We start from the raw sequence: 22,287 nt of genomic DNA, 5'->3' as shown, positions 1-22,287 counted from the left end.
GTCGCTTGTGAGCGTCCAAATATGTTATTTGTGTCTTTGAGTCATTTAATATTTGGGGTTTTTCTATTTATTGATAAAGAAGTGGACTTGGCCTGCAAAAATCAGTTTAAATTTACCTAAAACATAAATATTTTTCACATTAAAAAATTAAAGAGAAAATCGCATTAATTTTTCGCATTAATGCTATAAATCAATTTATATCAAATTTTGCGGGCCAAGTCTACCTTTTTATCAACAAATAGGACTCTCACCAGCGATAATTAATGTGAATCATATTAAAATTTTAATGTGCAAGTGTTATAACACAGTTATACTGATAAATAATTATAATAACAGGTACAAAATCCCAATACAAAGGAACTAGGCTTTTCCAGTAAATTAATATAGAATTGAATCTGAGGCACTTCATTAACGATTACGGACATCGCAATTAGCTTTGAGTATCTTGAACTTGCTTTACTAACTTTTACTGGCTTTACTGTCACTGGTATCATCTAATTTTGTTGGTTTTTCAAATAAAATTTCTCAAAAAAATCTTAAGTTATTTAAAAAAAAAACATTGGATGTTATAGAAAATATGACTTAAGACGGTTCTCCTAATTGGAAGCCAAAAATTAGCTGAGGTAGAATGATAACTTTTTGATACTATCGAATCGATAATAGATAATAACTATATATCTGTTAGATTAAGAGAATGTCAACTGTTTACGTACATTAACTGTTTGCGTACAGTGTAACTGTGTGGACTGTTTACAGTGTTGGTCCATTTATTGTGACATTTTTAGAATAATGCAAAGGGGTATGGGTCGAGTATAGGATCGGGGTCCCGCAATTATGCATATTTTTGAGACCGAAAAAATGGCGCAAAATGGCATTACGCATCAAAATTTTCAAATTTTCAAAAATTTTACTTTAATAAAGGAAATATATAAGCATAGTGTTTTCAAACCTTCCCCGTCAAAAAGTAGTATACATTAATGCATATTTCAAAAATTATTTCACAAATCGGCTTCCAAAGGTAGGCGTAATCCCTCCAGGTACATAATCTCGGAATCCGTGTATTTCAAATCCAAAATATTGTAGTTTTCCTCTATCAAAGCATCGAAATCGAAAGCACGATCAAATTTCTTTGGACCAAGACAATACAGACCGTTTATAAGAACCGACGGAAAATCATGCATTGTTTGAACCAACCAATACTAACAATAGGCACTCCTACTGATCAATTCCAATCATATATTGATCAAAAACTGGCCAGATGTATGAAAACTTCTATTCTTCTTTGATCCAAGGATGTCTCCTCCTGTCGTCGAAGAATCATCCCTTTGTTGCCAGAGAGGTGTCAAAAATCGGTGGCAGCCAAAATCCCGAAAGCCAAAATCCCGAAAAGGTCAAAATACCGAAAGCCAAAATCCCGAATTTTCAAAATCCTGAAAGGGATGAAATTATATGGAGGAAAATGTTTAGAATAATTTCCTAAGACACAGAAGATTTCCCTTTGCCTCCAGCAAGCGTGGGTACAAACGTGGGAGTAGCTGTGACACTTTTAAGAATTCGGGATTTTGGCGTTCGGGATTTGGGCTTTCGGGATTTTGGCCCATTCGGGATTTTGGCGTTCGGGATTTTGGCTTTCGGGATTTTGGCCCATTCGGGATTTTTGGCTAAACCTTCATGGGGATTTTTATATTTATTTTTATTTTATTTTATATATTTTAAGATAAGATATTGCTTTTATCATGCTGAAAAATACATAGGAAAAAAAATGTCAAAGACCCTTTAGATCCAACTAGAAGAGAATTCAATTTTGACGAGAATAAACTTTAATTCGTTTCATTTAATCAATAATTTTTTTAAGCTATCTTTCCCGTCAATTCGAAGAAATTGTAAAAACAAGAAGTGAAGAAAACGTGCTTCAAAGTTTTGGAAATTTTCCCGCTTCCTTGCAAATCTGCTCGACGCTCCTTTGCTTCCTTCTCCGTATCTTCGAAAATACTTCAAAATTCTCTGGTTTATTCTTTGATAATTTATTTATCGATTTAAGCAATGAAAAATATAGATTTTTTTACCATGTAGTTAGGTGAATCGCCTTAAAGAACTCTACATTGGAGCAATATTCATGAAAAAATGCTTTATATGTATGAAACGTCAAAATTCTGTCAAAAATGCAATTTTTGACGAAAATTGCTTCCATTGTGTAGAGGCTTTATGGGAGTTTCCTGATTTATAAGGACAAAATCTATATTTATTTCTCTAATTCGATTAAAGTAATAAAAATAGATTTCTTTAGATCTAGTTATTATGGAAACCCCCTTAAGTTTTTTCCTAAATTATAAGATCAAAAGAAATTTATATTTTTCATTGCTTAATTGGATAGACAATAGATAAACGATCTAAGAATGTACCAAAAAAATAAGAAGTCAGTTCGAAGATATTTCGAATTTAATTCGATCAATCTACTCTGAATAATCTTCGTCAGTTAAATCAGCATTTGTCGTAACTTCATTTTTGCGATTTTGAGATATATACATATTTGGAATCAGCGTAATTTTGTTTATTAAACGCACTTGTGAAAAAGAAACTTTTATAAGCCCAATAAAAATTATTTTAAATAAAAATTATCGTAAGTGCCCTTAATTAACAAAAATTTATCAGAATTTGTCGTAACTTCCATTTTTGAGGAAGTTACGAGAAATTTCCATACAAAATTTTCAAATAATCAGCATTTGCCGTAACTTCTTTTGCTCACTTGCGTGGCTTGTAATTTACAGCAAAATTGCAATATTTCTCAATAAAACGTTTATAAACTTTTCCAACTATCGAAAGACAGTGCGAATAGTGTAACATGAAATCATTTTAATTCAATATTTGCGAGAAAAAAGTGAGAAAAAATCCCTACCCATCTGTCATTAATTCAAAACAAAACAAGCGACGTGGCACACAAAATTTATTCAATAAAACTTATGAAATAAAAGCTTTTAGGGACAGGGATAACAGTATTATTGACTAATTTAGTCAAATAAAGGCGCTTATTATCACTTGAGTAATTGAAATTGTTACAATGCATTTTTGAAAATTGTCGTAACTTCCAGAATCTCCATACATTGGAAGTTACGGCTTTATACATGATGGAAGTTACGATAAAATATTATTGTGTTTCTTCTAACATATTTCTCAATATTGCAGCTTTTCAATAATTTTATAAAGATTTTCTCGAGTTAACTTACAGTTTATTAGTGCCACTTTCATTATTTTGACTCAAAAGTATCGCATTCAGGGCTCATTTTTAAGAAAAATAATATTGAACTGAAAATTTCGTCTCATGAAAAGTTGTCAAAACGAAGTTACGACAAATGCTGATTTAACTGACGTCTTGTCTACCGCAAAATAAGTTTTCTTTTTCAAAAATTGAATTTTTCAAATTATTTAATGAAAATTTCAGAAAGTATTGTCCAAATCTAGTACTTTTATATGCTTAAGAAAGAGCTTGTATTAATTTTCTTTATTATTATTTTGGAAAAGAAGTAGATAAAATATGATGGCTCACGGAAGTAACCCCTAAATGATGGTTAAAAAATTTTCACAATTTCCCCTTAAGTCATAAAAATAATTTTTATGACTGCATTTGGATACAAATGCTTTTGATTAAGTAACTTGTTTGAATTTGTAGACGATGAAATTAAATTTACATTTTACAACTTGAATTTATGGAGAATTACCAGACAATTCAATTACTGAAGATTGGAAGGAAATGCAATTGTTCAATAAATTTAAAATAACCGTTTATTCGTAAACAAATAAATTGCATTTAAATGTTTCACGATGATTGATGTTTTAATACCAAGAGAAAATAAATAAAGTTCAACTCAGCGAGAGATTTTCAACATTCTTCTGTGCTTGAATCACTCTTTATATAATAAAGTTTCAGCAAACTTTAACCCTCTTCTCCTTTTTGGATTATCATCGTTTGATGACTATTTGATTAAATATGGAATGGTAAAACAAGTTTTATGGTCGGCAAGTGAATGCGCAGAGAAGAGTATCGAAAAAAAAGTGGTGACATATTTTCTTTGAGGCATTTACACTCTGATTTTCTCAATAAATCTTTTTGGGTGTTTGTGAAAAATGTCCCTGCTTAAAGGACAAGCACATATGCCAAAAACAGTGAGAAATAGACCGAAATGAAGGATTTCCTCGATGCCGCCCGTTTTCCAGGAGATGGATACACATAAAAAAAGCATAATACATTTTTTTCTAGTCATTCTCATTTTTTTCCAACAAGGGATAGCAATTTTCTCAATATGTATAAGAAAAGAAAAAATAGCGGAGGAAAGTGCTGAGAGAGGGTGAAATGAAGGGACGATAGAAGGCCAAAGATGCTTCTTCGGTATAAGGAAATTGACTTTGTTACTTCCTTCCGGAGGATTTGTAATTAACCCAGACGGTGGAGAAAGAAAAGAGGGAAATGGTATTTTATCCAATCTTGAGGTTTTCCTCCTCTTTTTTAGAAACATATTTTCACTACGTGGAAGAACGAGAGTTTTTTTTTAAGTTCATTTCACTATGACGAGAAAATTTCATTTGTGGAGGAAAATTGCTGGGATTTTCAATCAATCATGCTGAAGAAATTTTTTCTCATCAAAACGTAGTTTTTGGGCAATAGTATACAATATTGAGTGCAAACCGAAAATACCAAATTAGTAAAAGTGTTTTTAAGAAATTTGTATTTTTGTTCGCAATTTCTTAATTATCAAAAACAAAGCCCAAAACATTTAAGGGAGTTTCCTGAATTAGAAGATGAAAAATAATAGCTTCCTTGTTGTCGCAGTTTCAGCATGCTTTTAAAAAATATACCTTTAAAATAGTAACTTTATAAATAAAAAGGGGTGGCAAAGCGTCCCGGGCTTTGCGAAATGCTCGAACTCGTGATATAGATGCTATACCGCAAAATTATTAATAGTACTTCCGCATCATTACCGTTTACCGGTTCTCAACCGATTTGAACCGATTCATAAATCTCTCAAAAGATCCCCCAAAATAGTTTTAAAAGTAATAGGATTGATTTTCAGATAAAATTTTTTATCGGTTATTAACCGGTTCATTACCGATTCAAAACTGATTGGAACCGATTTAGTTTTGTCGGAAATTCCAAGACCTTTCCAACGACCCCAAACATGACCCCATTTACTTGATAAATGCGCACTCTAGTGTCTTTTTAACTTTTGACCTTGAAAAACCGTTATTAAGAATGATTCAACGGTATTTTCGTATATGGACTCCTCCTGGATAATCTCTAAAACATATTTAAAAATGAACAAAATCGCACGACGCGTTTTCGAGCAATAGTAAAAAAACATAGTTTTGGAGGGGAAGGGGGGGTGGGGGAAAATGATGGGCATGTTAACGATCCTTGGGTCCACTTATGGGGAGGTCCCTTGAAGGTCCCAAGCCTCTATCTCTAACCGTTTGGCCTCTAGAGCTGATCACAGCCGGACGGACAGACGGACAAACAGTGTGACGACATTTCTCAGAAATCGTCTGAAATGTGAAGATAATGGAGAGAGGACACGTAACCTCTAGTCTGCGATATTTGCCACGTTTCAATCAGAATGAACCATTCAATTGTTAATTGCACGAGATATGATAAAGAAGAACTCAAAATTGAATCAATCCAAATTCCAAATCCGAAAATAACTATCAAATGATAAAAATGAAGTTAAAAAATTCATTAAATTTATACACTACACAAAAAAAAATTGTAAAATTATTCGTAAATGTGTTAGTTCTTTCTAGGGACTTACGAAATGCTCGTGATCGTAAATCGTATTATCCCTCTAATCCTATAAAAATTTCGTTAAAGTCTGTACTTTATATACAAACATTGTTCGTAACATGAACATTTGAAGATTTTTTTATTCTTTTAGAAACATTTGTTTGAAACAGGGAACTTACAAAAAGCTCTTAAATCATATAATTCACTAAAAAGTTTGTACTTTGTACTTTTTTCACAAACATTGTTCGTAACATAATCACTTGACGAACATTTTTTGTTCATGTGTGCAAACATTTGTTCGTAAATGATCGTAAACAAACAAAAAAATGTTCGTAATATTTTGTCATTTGTTCGTAAAGTTTTGCCACGTACGGACAAATGTTTATATAAAATAATAAAATAGACTCGTCAAGTGATCATGTTACGAACAATGTTTGTGAAAAAGTACAAACTTTTACGAACTTGTTTGTGGGTTATGCGATTTACGAGCATTTCGTAAGTCCCCAGTAGAAATTCACAGACATTTACGAATAATTTTACATGTTTTTTTCCTTTAGCCTTCTAAAACTGTTAGGAAATTACAAAGATCCAAATTAGGCATAATTCCAAATAATCTCGTCTTACCCTAGTTTCAGTCGAGTCAGGGTTAGGGCAAAGTTGGCAAAGTGCAATCCATAGTTGAAAAGAAATAGACATTTGCTGTAAAATACTTAAGTTAAATCAAAATCAAAAATAAGGATCTCCAAATATTCGACATCGAGTTTTGAAAAATCGATGTTCGATTTCAGCGCACCTAGTGGTGGCCGTATGAAGTCGGGTTGTTCTAAAGTGTTATAGAATTTATCAAGACCTTTCCAAATCACCATTCAGAATTGAATTCTAAAAATTAGAAGTCAAGCTATAATCAATTTTAAATTCACTTTTCACTACTTTTAGGTCGACAAATCGAACGGTATTCGTTAAACTGGTAAAAATAAAAGGATCAAATTGATCCAAATTTGATCCTTTTAAAAGGATGGATGAAATTTCGAACTCTGAATGCACATTTATCATTAAGATTAAGATTTGTCTATGGGTCGGTTATATTCCTTGCGGAACCGCTGCACCCAGGCCACTTATTTGGGCCCATTATGCACTCCCCATTCTCCTTTTCTATCTTAACCCCCAAGGCGAGTAAACCTGCTCCATATCACAGTGCTCTGTGTGCGTTCTGATACACACAGTACCGCTTTATATCACGGTAAACCAACCTTGGTTTGTGGATCTGGGCAGTGAATGAGTATTTGTATTCGACTGAACTCTGCATGTCGAAACTTATTTCCTATACCAACCTCTCTTTTTAGGCGGTTCATTGTCAATGTCTTGGCATTACTTTTCCATTCATTCACTGGACGAATTCGAGACTATTACAGCAGCTGAAAAATCTGCAGCTGCCTAGTCTCGAACCCTCGACCTCACAGTCACAGAGCCACTGCTCTATCCACTGATCCACTGAGGCCCCCACATTTATCATAATAGAACATGTTAATTTGAACTATCCCCTGCAAAAGGATCAATTTGATCCTTTTATTTTTATCAAGTGCACAGGTAAAAAAATAAAAATATCGAAGAGTAATTTGAAAGAATTCTTTTCCTTTTTAAATTTCTCGCAGTGAAATGAAGTAAAATCTTCATGAATACCTGTCTAATTTTAGAAATCTTCAGGGAAAATCCAATTTACTCATTATAATATTTCAATCGAGCGGTAAATTAGTGGTCTTTTATGAAGCACGTGAAGCAATAATGTAATGGGTAGTCCAGTTTAGAAATGTACTCAACATTGTGTGCTCATTAAAAAAACTTCGCCATGAATTTAATTAATCTCCAAAATCCCTGAGGATAAATTTGTTGGGAAGAAAGGCAGCACCGTGCTATTATGAATTGTGTGTTTGTGTGTGTCTGTGTCTATTTTGTCAATTACCCGACTGACACTACCCATGCTCCCAAAAATTCAATGATCCTCCCTACTGGGAAAATGCTAATGCGAGAATCTGTCACTGGGATATTGAGCGCGAGGAGGAAGCAACAGCAGAGAGGAAACTCCCTTCGATGTGAATTGACCCATTTTACCGCCCAACTCGCCCTCCCTCAAAATTCAATATTATCTAGGTTAAATCCTTGTGAAAGTGTGTTTATCTCTTCCACCCCTTTTATGATACGCGATTTCTATCAAATAATATGCTGGCATTCCCTTCTACCCCCCTTCTACCCCCCTTCTGCCCCTTCGCGACAATCTCTCTATAGAAGTCAGCCTCTCGTGACAAATTATTAAAATTACCACCCACTCACCACCAAAAGAAACAAGTTTAGTTATTCAATTATTCTAATATAGTCTCTTGAGTAGAAATATCAATTAGCAATAGCACTTCCTCTCACTCACATTTGCTTATAAATTACGCCCTAATTAATCAACCTGTCAATTTTCAACAATAAAAGCCTAATTTTTACCATTGCTTCCGACACACCAAATTGATATTTCACGTTGTAATATTTAGCAGTGGACGCGAAAATGTACGAAAATGCAGAGCTAAATGGGTGTAGAGTATTATAAAAAGGATAAAGAACAAGTACTCCCATAGAACAGGCAGTTCTGATGTAAGATGTGGATTATCCATTAGGTGATTTTCAATAATATCCACACTATAGTCTAAGTTCCAACGGAAGTGTCTTGAATGTGGAACTTATTTATTAAATGACATCCAGTTTTAAGATTAGTAAAAAACTATAATTCTACAAATTTTAATAATTTTTTGCATAGAAATGCACTGTGGAACATAATGTGGAAATAAATTGGTTACTTCTAGAACTTAAGAATAGTGTTTACCGAACCGATCTCCCATGTCTGATCGGTGAGAACTGTTCTTAAACGTTAGAATTAAAGAAAAGCTTACGATCAGGAGGGTGTCAAAGTCACCCGCAAAGGACAAAGTCACTTGCACTTACGGTAATTATTACTTTTCACATAGATGTTCTTGTTTGGACTTAGGCTATCTATGGTGTGGATGTAGATAATTTATATTTGAATAAATCAATCAATTGTTAGCCTATCCTTGACCAAAAGGTTCAAGTATTTAAATAAGTTCCACAGTCGAAATGCTTCACTAATACTTATATTGTGGTATGGAACCGATTAAGCCCATTCAATCAAAAACAAAGAACTAGAGGGGTTAATCGGAGGTTTGAAAAGAGATTATAAAACAGTTAATATACACTGAGAGAAATCCTAAAAAGTTAAAATAACATTGTAGAAATGTTTATTTTACCCTAGAGTACTGATCCGAAATCAGTGTAAATATTATGCTTTTTAAGTGTATTAGGGGTTAAATTAACCCTTTTTCATGTTAATTTCACCCTTAAAAAGGTGTAAAATTAACATTGAAAAATGTTGATATATTTTTACACCTAAAAAGTGTTAAAGTATGAGGTAAAAAAAGTTAATCGCACCCCCGTTTTTTCTCAGTGTACTTATACTGATTATAGGGACTTCGATAACTGAACTTGCCGAGATTTAACGCATTTCACTTGTTTGTTATCGCTGAGTAAGAATAATATGCTAAACCGATTTTTTATATAAAATTGAATAACTGGAATAGTAATTGAGAATTTTCAATAAGGGGGTTTCAACACTGAGAAAAAAAGAGGGTGCGATTAACTTTTTTCCATATAACTTTAACACTTTTTAGGTGTAAAAATATATCAACATTTTTTAATGTTAATTTTACACCTTTTTAAGGGTAAAATTAACATGAAAAAGAGTAACTTTAACCCTCAATACACCTAAAAAGGGTAATATTTACACTGATTTTAGATCAATACTACAGGGTACAATAACCATTTCCGTAATGTTATTTCAACTTTTTTGGATTTCTCTCAGTGAAAGTAAAGAATTTTAGTATACTTCTGTGCTACATGTGAACGTTTGGGTATCAAGGATTTAACAAGTTTCACAGTCGAGACACTTTTTGCAACAAAAATGACTGTGTGAGTCTTGGATTATCAAGAAACGTGGCAAAATGGAACAAACAACCGACGGCGACGTATAATTAATACCTATATCTCAGTAGGATTTTTTCCAGCAACTGATCAAGGCTTGGAGATTGAACCGAAAGCTCTGGAATAAGCCGATGTGCTTTGCCTGAGTGATTGATGTTCCTCGCCAACCTCGGTAACTCTTTAAACAGATACACGTCAAAATCGTTCGCGATAGGACTATCCGATCATCACTAACCCTCATCTTCTTCTGAGTTCTTACGTTTTCCAAAAATATCGATCATGTTTTCCAACAATATCGATCCCCAAGCATTGAGTTAGTTATGATAATTTACTGGAATCTTCTCTGTAATTGAGCAATCTTTCAGAATAATTCGATTAGAACTGCTGCACATCTTCTAAGTTATGAAGTCAGTGTCTCGACTGTGGAACTTGTTCCATAGCTCCGTTGTATATTGGTACGAGAACTACTCTAATGTTTGTAGGTGTATGTGGAAACGAATAATGAACAGGATCAGAACTTCTTATCAACGATCAGTACCATTTTAACCAGAGTTATCCCACCTATAGGAACTGGTTTTCCACAGTAGCACAACCACACGATACAGAGGGAATGATATTGACAAACAAGATCCCCATTTATATATTCAAATGATGTGGGGGTAATGTGAGACATTTGGTACGACTAGACGTTATTTCCTTAAAAATAAGTAATATCACGACAATTTTTGAATAAGTTCCACAGGCAAGACTGTCGCTAGAACCCTTACGGCGTAGTGTAGGTCAAAGATAGTCCAGTAATCACATAAAATACAATCGTTATACTGCTTTATAACCGAAACAAATATGATAAGTGAATTGTAGAGAAATAAACCTTGAATAAATTCTTTGGAAACATTTTTATTATGTGGTCAGACGGGACGGACGATACTTAGGATAATTGCCGCGAGATGGCTTATAACAGACGAAGACGGACGAACAACGAAGGACAGACAGACTTGAGTTGGACGCCAAAGAGAGTGGACGAAATAAAGAAAAACGTAAAAAGCTGTTCTGAGTGTTTTAATTCGAATTGAAATGGAGTCTACAACTTCAGGTGTGGGGTTGAGCTTGGCTCCCAGCCTGGAAAAAATGAGTGAAGTGAGTGAAATCCTGAGTGAAATGGGGGAAGAAGTTCCGCCCACAGCATCGATGATGCAGATTCGAAAAATTTTCAAGAGAGTCGTCGTGGGCTTGCCGATGGCGGGAAAATGCAGAAAAGACGCCAAGGGCTTTTCTGTTGGAGACTCCCCTGAAAACTTACCAAATATCAATCAAAGAGCCGACACTGATTCAGGTGTTGAGAGTGCGTCCAATTATGAGGGAACAATGCAAGCGAAGCCCCAAAATTCGGTGGAAAATTATGCTGAATCGAGCGTCAGTGTTAATCACCTCGAAAATGGCGTCCCTTTCCGTGACAACGTTAATGTCATTGCAATTTTGGGTGGATTATTGCGCGCCTTGAGTGTCTCAAAGAGTGAAAATCAGCTAAAATGCTCATTCAAAGACATTGAGAATGCAGTGGAGCATTTTTCTGGAGATGATGGATACAAGATCCAGCAGTGGATTGAGGATTTTGAATTAGTGTGTGACGACTTCGAAGTGCCACCAAAATCCCGTTTGGTTTTTGCCCGGCGTCTTATTGATTCTGGCCCAGCAAAAATCCTCACTCGTACTCAACGCTTCAGAGAGTGGAGAGATTTGAAAACAGCCCTCGTCAAAGAATTTGGACAGCATGAGACTGTGAGAGAGGTGCTGAAAAAACTCAAGCAGAGGATAAAGAAGCAAGATGAAACCTGTCAAGAGTACGTTTTGGCCATTCAAGCCATGGTTTCCGGATACCCTATTCCGGAAGAGGATATCATTTGCGCTATCATCGAGGGACTTCAGGATCAATCATCAAATATCTCGATGATTGCAGGCTGCAGGACTTTGGACGAATTGAAGTTGGCAATGCGTCGCTATGAGAGAAACATTTTGAAGAATCCTTCTTCGAGTGGGGACACATCCAAAGCCTCTTTGGCTTCCGATGTTGCTGCTAAGAGTGGAAATAAACCCCGTTGTTATAATTGCTCTGAGCCTGACCACGTTTCCTGGAGATGTCCAAAGCCTAGACGTGAACGTGATCCGGATTGCCCACTGTACAGGAAGCCGAAGACTACAGCAGCAGTTGACGATGGGGAAAATGGGAATTTTCAAGAGGGTGACGAGACTAAGCCACTTCTTTCTCATCAGCCGGTAAGTGTGACGTTCAATCCTGGTTCTGGTTTGGGGATCACTATCAGTCTCTCTTCTCTGTTGGATACGGGCAGTCCAATTAGTTTAATTCAAAGGTCAAAAGTGCCAGAGATGCTTCTGCCTCAACGTGAGTGCACAATTTTACCTTATCGGGGACTAAGTGGGGTTAAAATTGAAAGCTTTGGAAAAATTATTTGCTCAGTGCAACTGCTAAAAGTTTGCAAATCCATTGAATTAATTATTGTCCCTGACAAAGTGTCCCCATTTGAGATTTTGTTGGGCAGAGATGCTTTGAAACTACTGGGAATCCAATTGACATTTATGAATAGTGAGTTTGTACCCAAGAAGCCTGAAAATTTCTCAAAAGAAAAGAATTTGACCATGTGTACTTTGTCCAATTATGAACCAGCGGATGGTGTTGGTTTTGAAACTGCAAAGAATTTGCTTGATGAATTGAAGAGTGAAGTTAAAATTTCAGATCTGAGTAAAGTTGAGGACCAAACTATTTTAAATGAGGGGAAGAGGGAAAGCAATTTCAGTGGGAGGCAAGAGAAAGATCAGTTATTTGAGAGCGAGAGAGAGAATAAACTGAGTGAAATAAAGGAAGTAGTTTCTCTTGAAGAGGTTCAGGAATTTGAGCATAATGAAGGGAGTGAAACTGTAGAAATTAGTGACGTAGAAGATGTATTTGGGGATGATGAAACCTTGCTGGCATTTATTATTGAATATTCTGAAGCAAATAGTTTCACAAAGCAAGACGATTTTATTGGAGCTTTGGTTGATGTGAGCATTTGTCCAGATTTGTCTGAAGAATGTCAAGATAAATTGAGAGTACTTGTCCAAGAGCATTATCATGACAAATTTTGTGAAGAGAGAAAATCTGATAATTTTGAAATGAAAATTCGATTGACAAGTGATGTCCCTTTTTATTTTCGCCCACGTAGACTGGCCTATTCTGATAGGGAAAAAGTTCGCGAAATTGTCAACAATCTGTGTGAGCAAGAAATAGTTAGGCCAAGTGATTCTCCTTATGCTTCACCAATCGTTCTTGTAGACAAGAAGAGTGGAGATACACGAATGTGTGTCGATTATCGCTCACTGAATAATCTCACGGTTAGGGATAACTATCCACTTCCGCTAATTGAAGATTGCCTAGAGCATTTGAGAGGCAAGAGTGTTTTCAGTCTGATTGATTTGAAGAGCGGTTTCCATCACGTGAAGATGGCTGAAGATTCCATACAGTATACTGCATTCGTAACACCAGAGGGCCAATATGAGTACTTGCGAATGCCATTTGGGCTCAAGAATGCCCCCAGTGTATTTCAGAGATTTATTACAAGAGTTTTGCGGAAGTTCATTGAAGGAGGGCAAATAGTGGTGTATATGGATGACATTCTATTAGCGAGCGCTAATTTCGATGAGCATTTGAAAACGCTAGAGCAAGTACTCTCCTGTTTGGCAGAGAATGGGTTGATTATTCAAATGGGAAAGTGCAAATTGGGGTATTCATCGATCGAATATTTGGGATACCAGGCATCTTCAGAGGGAATTCGTCCTAGCGAGGACCATCTGAGAGCTATCCAAAACTATCCAACGCCACAGAATGTGAAGGAAGTCCATTCTTTCGTGGGACTTTGTGCTTATTTCCGGAGATTTGTTCCAGGATTTTCAACTATTGCTCGTCCCTTGCTGTCTCTTCTTAAAAAAGATGCGCGATTTGATTTTGATGATTCTTGTGCAGAGGCTTATGAGGGGTTAAAGAGACGTTTGATTTCTTCGCCAGTTTTGGCCATTTACGATCCAAAGAGAGAGACAGAACTACATACTGATGCGAGTTCGTTGGGATTTGGAGCTGTGTTGCTTCAGCGACAAAATGATCAGAAATTACATCCAGTAGCGTACTTCTCAAAAAGTACGTCTAAAGCAGAATCAAAGTACCATTCGTATGAGTTGGAAACTTTGGCAATAATTTATGCCTTGAGTCGTTTTCGAGTTTATTTAAAAGGGATACCTTTTGTGATTGTTACAGATTGTAGCTCACTTGCGATGACGTTGAATCACCGATCAGATAGCCCACGTATTCAACGATGGGCGCTTGAATTGGAAAACTTTGATTATAAAATAGTCCACCGAAGTGGGACAAGGATGCATCATGTTGATGCTTTGAGTAGATGTTATCCAATAGCGGCCGTTGACTGTGATGATATAGATTTTCAACTGAGTGCGACTCAGAGTAGGGATAAGATGATTAGAGATTTGAGGGTCAAGTTGGAGAAGGAAGATAATAAAATGTTTGCTTTGAAAGACGGTTTGGTTTATAGACGCGATCAAAGAGGGAAGTTATTCTTTTACGTACCGGGAGAAATGGAAGTGAATCTGATTCGACAAATTCATGAGAAAATCGGACATTTTGGCTCGCAAAAGACCTATGAGAAATTGCGCACTCACTATTGGTTTCCGGGGATGAAAGAGAAAATTGACAGTTATGTGAAAAATTGTGTGAAGTGCCTCTTTTACTCTACTCCCGCGCGAAGCAATATGCAGTCCTTGTATAATATTCCAAAACACCCAGTGCCTTTTCATACTCTGCATATCGATCATCTCGGGCCGTTGCCTTCGCTAGTATCAAAAAGGAAGCATATTTTAGTAGTGGTTGACGGATTTACGAAATTTACGCGAATTTATGCTGTCTCGTCAACAAGCACGAAGGAAGTGTGCTGCGCGTTGAAAAAATTCTTTGACTATTATAGTCGACCAGTGCGAATCATATCAGACCAAGGGAGTTGTTTCCGCTCGAATGAATTTAAGTCTTTCCTTGCCGAACGGAATATTGCCCATGTAGAAGTGGCAACAGCGTCCCCACAAGCAAACGGGCAGGTAGAGCGTGTTAATCGGGTTATTACTCCGATGTTAGGGAAACTTAGCGAACCTCTTCAACATGCAGACTGGGTGCGCCAGTTGAGCAAAGTCGAATTTTCTATTAACAATTCTTTTCATCGTTCAATTGGAACCACCCCAAGCAAGGTTCTTTTTGGTGTGGAACAGAGGGGAGAAGAGGTAGATCATTTGACTGAGCATTTGGATGCTAAAGAGTTAAATAATGAGCTACGAGATTTGAGTGCTCTGAGAGAATCCGCGTCGAAGAAAATAGAACAAGTACAGAAGCAAAATCTGAGGCAGTTCGAGAAGATCCACAAGAATCCGTTGGTTTATAAAGAGGGCGATTTTGTTTTGCTACGAAATGTTGATACTACGGCAGGTACAAACAAGAAACTTATTCCTAAATTCAAGGGTCCCTACGTGGTGGACAAAGTTTTGCCTCATGACCGATATGTAGTAAGAGATGTTGAAAACTGTCAAGTTACACAAATTCCTTATAACGGAGTTATTGAATCAAAAAATGTGAGACTATGGAGATCCCCAGACTGTATACAGGGCAGGAGTTGGGCGGATCACGCCACTGATGAGAATGAAGTGTGAATTTTGATAGTTATAGTATTTTTATATTAGATTAGATGTTCACTGGACTTTTTGAAGAAAAGAAATAAAGAGAAAAAATGTTAGATGTTAAGTAGACGATAGGTGACATGACGAAACAAAATGACGTTGGGATCGGGTCGATCCCTAGTTAGGTCGGCCGAGTTGTGGTCAGACGGGACGGACGATACTTAGGATAATTGCCGCGAGATGGCTTATAACAGACGAAGACGGACGAACAACGAAGGACAGACAGACTTGAGTTGGACGCCAAAGAGAGTGGACGAAATAAAGAAAAACGTAAAAAGCTGTTCTGAGTGTTTTAATTCGAATTGAAATGGAGTCTACAATTAAATGTTTCTTGTGGAAAGAATTCTCCTAAATTGTTTTCCCGATAATTTATCTCAGATTTCTATGGAATTATTTTATAAATTGTTTCTTTATAAACAATTTACACTGCATAAATTCCGTGGAAACAAATATTGTAGATCTAGAAGTTAAAGTTGTGTGTAGTTCGAGTCATATGGATATCTTTTAACTAAATTTCTGTACAAAAAATCCAGGATTCAATAATCCACTCTATTATGAGTATTTGAATCTCTAAATTGTTCTCTTATCTAAAAATCATCTAGCTAGCTTCTTGGCAGCTCTACATGATTAAATACATAGCAATTTTCCATGGTATAGCTAAAAATGAATTTCTAGCACGCAATGTGAGATCTTACCTCATTTTCGGCATTCTCCTGTTGCTCCTTGAGATTCAGCAGGGCCTGAGTGAGTGGCAAATGTGCGGAACTTCGATTTGTTTCGCTCTAATGTTGATGAAAAGAGGGAAAAAGCTCTTTTACTTGTCACATTGCAAACCAAAATTGGGGGAGATGGTTGTGTAGAGGCAGGTTAGGCATGTGATAAGCTAATTTTAACTTATAAGAACTGTGATTCTTTCATAAGAAATTCGGTTAGAGAACAAGATAATTTTGTAAACAATTTATGGATCTACTGGTAGTATTTCATTTACTTCACAGCTTAAACACTCTCTTCAAAAAAGCTGGACTAAAAGCGATTAAGAGCGCCACGCACTAGGATCCGCTACACAACGCTTTAGCACTGGTGACTAAAAGGTGATAAAAGGTAAGAAAAAGGTGATAAAAATAAGATTACGTTTGGGAGAATTGTCTAAGAATCTATTGTAGAGGTGTGCAAGAACCGTTTGAAACCGAACAAATGTCAAATGAAATTTGCACGTCAATGGTCAAAACTCAAAACGCTACCTGAACAAACTTATTTTGATGTTTATTCGCTTTCAACGGTTCTTGTACACCCCAGATCTATTGGGACCCCACGGTATCTGCCAGCACCTGCTCAAGGATCAAGTGAAGAATTGTTTGTTCCTCACTCAGCTTGTCTCTTGTGCCTACTGAACCTGTAGATCTATATGAGCTTGGTATATGTATTGCTCGCATGAATTATTGCCTTAAATGTAAATGTCTAATTTTGGTACTATTCCTTAGGATTTTCAAAAGGGATTTTTTGTGTTGTCTATATGGAGGTTTTGTGAGAATTTTAATGCAAGACTATATTAATCTAGCAGGGGAAGGCTTTCAGGCTTTGCACATATTCTAGCTTCAAACATTCCATATTTTTCCCATATTCCTTCAACGGATTTGACCTTTTAGCAATTATATGAATAGCATTATAAAATATTACTCATTTCCTGAAAAAATTATATCAGATTCATTAAAGAAACACGAGAAAAATATGAAGTGTACGAAGAAAGACTGTGTGCAAAGCCTGAAAACCTTCCCCTATACGTAGCTGAAGTTAGCCAAAATCCACCCGGAAAAAGGTTTGTATCTTGGCTCACCCGAAATATTATAAGCCGACAAATGGTTTGTGTCTTGGCTAACCCAAAGGGCGTATGACCCGAACAATGGTCGGTATCTTGGCTGATTAATAGGCCTTTCCGTTATTTTTTTCATGCAAAAAAAACACAATCGCAAAGAAATTATATTTAACGGTAAGTATATTGTTTTTATTATTTATTCCTTAATTTTCGTTTGATTCAATCGCTTTTTACTTTATTGATTCACCCAAAAAAAATCATTTCAAATGAAAGAATACTCTAATAAATTCTTCTACACAAAATTACAATTCAAGCGCGTTTTTATGTTTATTTTTTTGAAATTATTACTTTGTCGCTGATTCCAATGACGCCCGAAAAATTCTGACCTGAAAACAGGTTGGTGTCTTAGCTATCTGTCGCTGATCACAGCAACGCGCCCGCAAAAAATTTATTTCAACTAAAAAAAAATATTTTAATGCAATCTTTTATGCAAAATCACATTAAAATTAATACTTTCGATTAAACTAACTAACTTCATCTACTTTCCCCTACATTAAAATTTTATGATTTGCACACTAATTGTCATCAATATACATTCAGAAAAGTTATTTTGAGCTTTTCATGATTTTAACTCTTCTTAATTTATTCAGAAAAGAAAAATCGAACTTGTCCCAGGAAAATTGTGCTGAATAAACTTAAATATGGCACAAAAAATATGGTTTCTCATAAATTCAACAAACTAATAAGAATGATTTTGTGACACTTAAAAATGTGCTATTTTTGGCTTTCAATGATATAAAGTGGTAAACTTTGATCTATTTCGGGAGAAAAAGCCAGACTTGGTCATAAAAATTACTTAAATAAATAGCACAAGACTCCTCATTAATTCGGCAAATTAGTTAGAATTAGAATAGAAATGAATATTTATGCTATTTAGGTCTTTTAAAACCATTTTTTTTTTAGAAAGTCCGGCTTTTTTTTGGTGAATAAAATAGACAAAAATTATCTAAAATCCAGACATTTTTTCGAACTCGTTTTCAGGCAGATCGTACAATGTACGAACTGAATGATGGCCGGAACAATTTTATTATTATTTATAACGAAACCATTCGAAAAACGGTTTCGATAACCAAAACCGCGTGGGGGCTAACGAATTAATAATGTTTCTGTCTACTTATTTATTACAGCCATTCGTAATCACTGAGTAGGGTAGAGTAACCACTTATCGCCATTTTTAAGAAAAGGTGAAATTAACCTTATTATAACTTTTAACCCCTTTTTATAAGATAACTCAAATTTGGCACAAAGATACTTGGATGTATTGGCTCTAGATTCGTCAAAACAATAGTCTTACCGTGCTATCACACTAGGTTTTTTTCAATTTGTAAATTCAATTTAATTTTCAGATGAATTGTTCCTATGCGTTATTTTGCATTAAAAATCATTTGAATTAATAGTTTTCCCTTATTTATTGATATAAACTAAAACTTGGCCCACCAAAACGTGTTTAAATATGCTAAAATAGCATAAATGTGGTTGCTCAAATTTATTTCAACTTAGCAAATAAAAATGTTAAAATTGCTCAATTATTCCAATTTTATTGGACTTAGGCGATACAGGCATCTTCACTTTCGTTGTTTCTTTCTGCAAATGAGATCCAACTATGTGAAGTAGTTCCTCAAATTCTTCAGTAGCCATACGAAGAAAATTGTTGTCAAAAAAATCACCAGTTGCGATATCATCACATATTTTTTCAATGAATCTGTGGACAAGATCTCTCTTGGATCCATTATCTGGCCCACAATCTCTTCCTTTTACCTTGAGACACATTTTTATTGAACATGTATCCTACATAAAGTAGGAAAATTCCTTCCTCATCACTGGACTCGCTAATTTTTCTAATAATGTAACAAAATCACAAATGACAAAATAAAACGACTGGCAATCTGCGCGGCTTTTTTAAATTTAGCAAATTTCTCGCAAAAATGTGTCCTGGCTATGAAACATTTCAAGTGCTTCAGGCAATTTTAGTGCTCAATTTGCTGAGTTCAATTTAAAATCAAATTGTGAAAAATCCTAGTGTGATAGCACCGTTACAATTTAACGCTGGACTGCTTAAAAAAATTATTTTTATTAACAATGGAAAAATAACCACTTCGTCGCCACTTTTTTTTACCACTTTTCGCCAATTTTGTAACCACTTCTCGCCACCCACTTTAAAAGGTACAAATTCGATTATTTTAGGCAATGTTATGGAAAGAATACATTCAGCAATTGTCTTTCCTCATAATTACCTTATTACTAATCACTTTAAAAAATTTTCCTTCACTTTTGTTTGAGATATTAAATTATTAAACTACTGCAGAATGTAAACAAAGCAGATTTAACTATTCAGAATCTATGAAGTGAAGTTAGTTATTGAAAAGCAATGGCGACAGGTGGTAAATCAATTTTAGAATATTACCACTTTCCGCCATGGCTCATTTTTACATAAAAATAATATAAAATGAAATATTAATAACTCTTTCCGGACCACAACATATCCAGCGAACGAATTTCAGTAAAACTCACTTTATTGTAAGTCTTAGTGGTCAAATATGATACTTTTGTAGAGAAAGAATTTTTTCCGGGTCTGGGAAATTGGAAAACTCAAGGGTACTCTCGTCCCCAAAATAACGAAAAGGAGACAAACTTCAATTTTCCAAAAGCCAATAATATCAATTTTGTGAATTATATTTGCGTGTCCAATGACTCCTTTACAATGTTGATCACTAAAACAAGAAAAATTATTGACCAGTATCTTGTGGGATGTCCAGGAAGTGCTAAAAAGGACACCCAGCTCCTGCTTGAAAACAGATTCCTCAAAATATTTCACAAAATAACACTTTAACACACATTTCTCTCAACACGATGTTATTGCAAACACATTAAGCTTTCTCAAAAGCCAGAAAAACACTTCCTGGACAATCAGAATTCACCAAAATCAGGAAGAATAGGAAAAATTTCCCTAAAAGCAATTTCCCGCGATGTCAAATGTCAAAATTATCGACCAAATTGGCAAAAGTGTCGCTTCCGTTTGGAATTTTGTTACAAGGTTGGTGTCAAAAAGCAAATGGTGGGTATTGGCGGGAAACGTCACATTTGACCTCTAGATTTTTGCGGATGAGAGTACCCATAAAGTTTGAACAAGTTTTTTGAAAACTTAATAAAAAAAATTGTTTTTCGAATTTATGTAATCTGTAATTGTTGGTTATCACACTTATTGACCCCGAGAGGTTTTTTCTTATTCTGGTCTAGAAATATGCAAAAAGTCACAATATCTGCAAGGAAGCAGAAAATCGAAAATTCACGATTTTTGACCAAGAATATCTTAGCTCAGGAGTTAATTGTGATCCTGCAAAAAATATCCTAAGATTTGGACATCCTTATAGTTTGTAATCATCCAAAAGAATCGGATTTTTATCGATTCTAAATAGTCCAAAAAAATTTTTTTTCCATGAGTACCCAGAGTCCCAAAGGACACGAAAGAAATAAACTAAATACAAATTTTATGTATTCGTCGAATTTATTTTAATTTTCAATAGACAAATTTATTTATCTAAAAACGTAAATTTTGTTCGATAAAAGTTTTATGACACTTGTTATATTTGGTAAGAAATATTGGATTCCATGAACTTGATTAAAATATTGCACTAATACATGCTCAAATAATTTAAAACAAAAAAATAGTGTTTTTCGATTCTATGAGTGGAATCACTAGAGATACAAATAATTTTACAGCTAATTTATTTATTAATTTTGGGACACTGACTGGCGAGAAGTGGTGATTCCACCCTAATTATTTGGCCAGATTTTTAGGTAACCCTTTAACGACGAGACACTTTTTATGGACTGAAAATCAACAATAAAAATTAAACTGGGAAACATAATCAATGATAAGTCTTACATCTAACTTTGGAAAGTCCAACAGAGTCTGATTCGGTGTATTTTGTGCTTCTATGACCGATAGGGACAAAAATAGCCCAAAAATTTAAGTAATTTTTCTGACAATATCAATGAATAATATTTTTTGTTTTAATGAAAAATATTACGTATGAATATTGTAGTTTTTATTGCCAAAAGAGTTTTGCTTAAAAAGAATTGGAAGTATAAAAAAAAAATAAAATTAATTATGAATTTGAGAATTTAAAAATTCGCCATTTTTGAGCTTAAATATTTACTACAGAGCAAATAGCTAGAGACTTGCAAAAAATATCCTAGATTCCTTCAATCTTCTACTTTACAATTATGTACAGACATAAGAAAAAAATAACTTTAGGTAGTCAGGAAAAATTATTTTCTTTATGGGACACCGGTGTTCCAATCGTCCATAAAGGGTTAAATTTTTTGGAACATCAACGACATTTCTAGCAAAGACACTTTTCTGAAGAATCAAACACTGTCCGGGAGCGCATCCTTTTTATTATTCTATTTATTTAATTATTTTCTGTTTTTTTTCGGAATCAGGGATTTTTAATATACATTTATTGTAAATATAAGCCTAATCGGAGATAGTTCATTAGACCGCAAGATTGCATAAGCTGTGATTATGAAAGAATCACGGTTAATGAATGGAAAGCCAACGAAAAATAAAGCCAGGGAAACGCCTCGGAAATGGCCAAAAAAAAATGAAATATTTACAGAAGGGAGAGCAAAAAGGAAAGTATTGAATTACCTCAGCTATTTTCAGTGCATTCTCATGTTCCCATTTGCTGGCAATTTGGAGTGTCTCCACGGTTTTCTGCTGTATCGTTTTTGTATCATCCAGAAGGGTTAATTCGTAGAATTCTTGAATATCTGTGGGGTGAGAAGATGCAAAAAAAAAAGGAAAGAGTAATTAGTAACACAGGAT

At 35.0% G+C, this 22,287-nt stretch overlaps 1 protein-coding gene across 11 annotated transcripts in view; it reads right to left on the bottom strand.

Moving 5' to 3' along the window:
* The window catches only part of LOC129808208 (disks large 1 tumor suppressor protein), a 158,061-nt gene that overhangs the window by 76,058 nt on the left and 59,716 nt on the right, over window positions 1-22,287 (bottom strand). For 8 of the 11 annotated variants that reach the window (XM_055857991.1, XM_055857996.1, XM_055857994.1 and 5 more), the window contains 2 exons: window positions 22,111-22,232; window positions 16,279-16,365 (listed from right to left, as the gene is read on the bottom strand). In XM_055857991.1, the coding sequence (XP_055713966.1) occupies window positions 16,279-16,365; window positions 22,111-22,232 (209 nt within the window). The remainder of the gene's footprint in view (window positions 1-16,278; window positions 16,366-22,110; window positions 22,233-22,287) is intronic. The other 3 variants (XM_055858000.1, XM_055858002.1, XM_055857999.1) reach the window with 1 other exon arrangement.

Source organism: Phlebotomus papatasi, chromosome 3 (genome assembly GCF_024763615.1).
Source record: "Phlebotomus papatasi isolate M1 chromosome 3, Ppap_2.1, whole genome shotgun sequence".
NCBI lineage: Eukaryota > Metazoa > Arthropoda > Insecta > Diptera > Psychodidae > Phlebotomus > Phlebotomus papatasi.
This window is presented reverse-complemented; position numbering and strand designations above follow the sequence as displayed.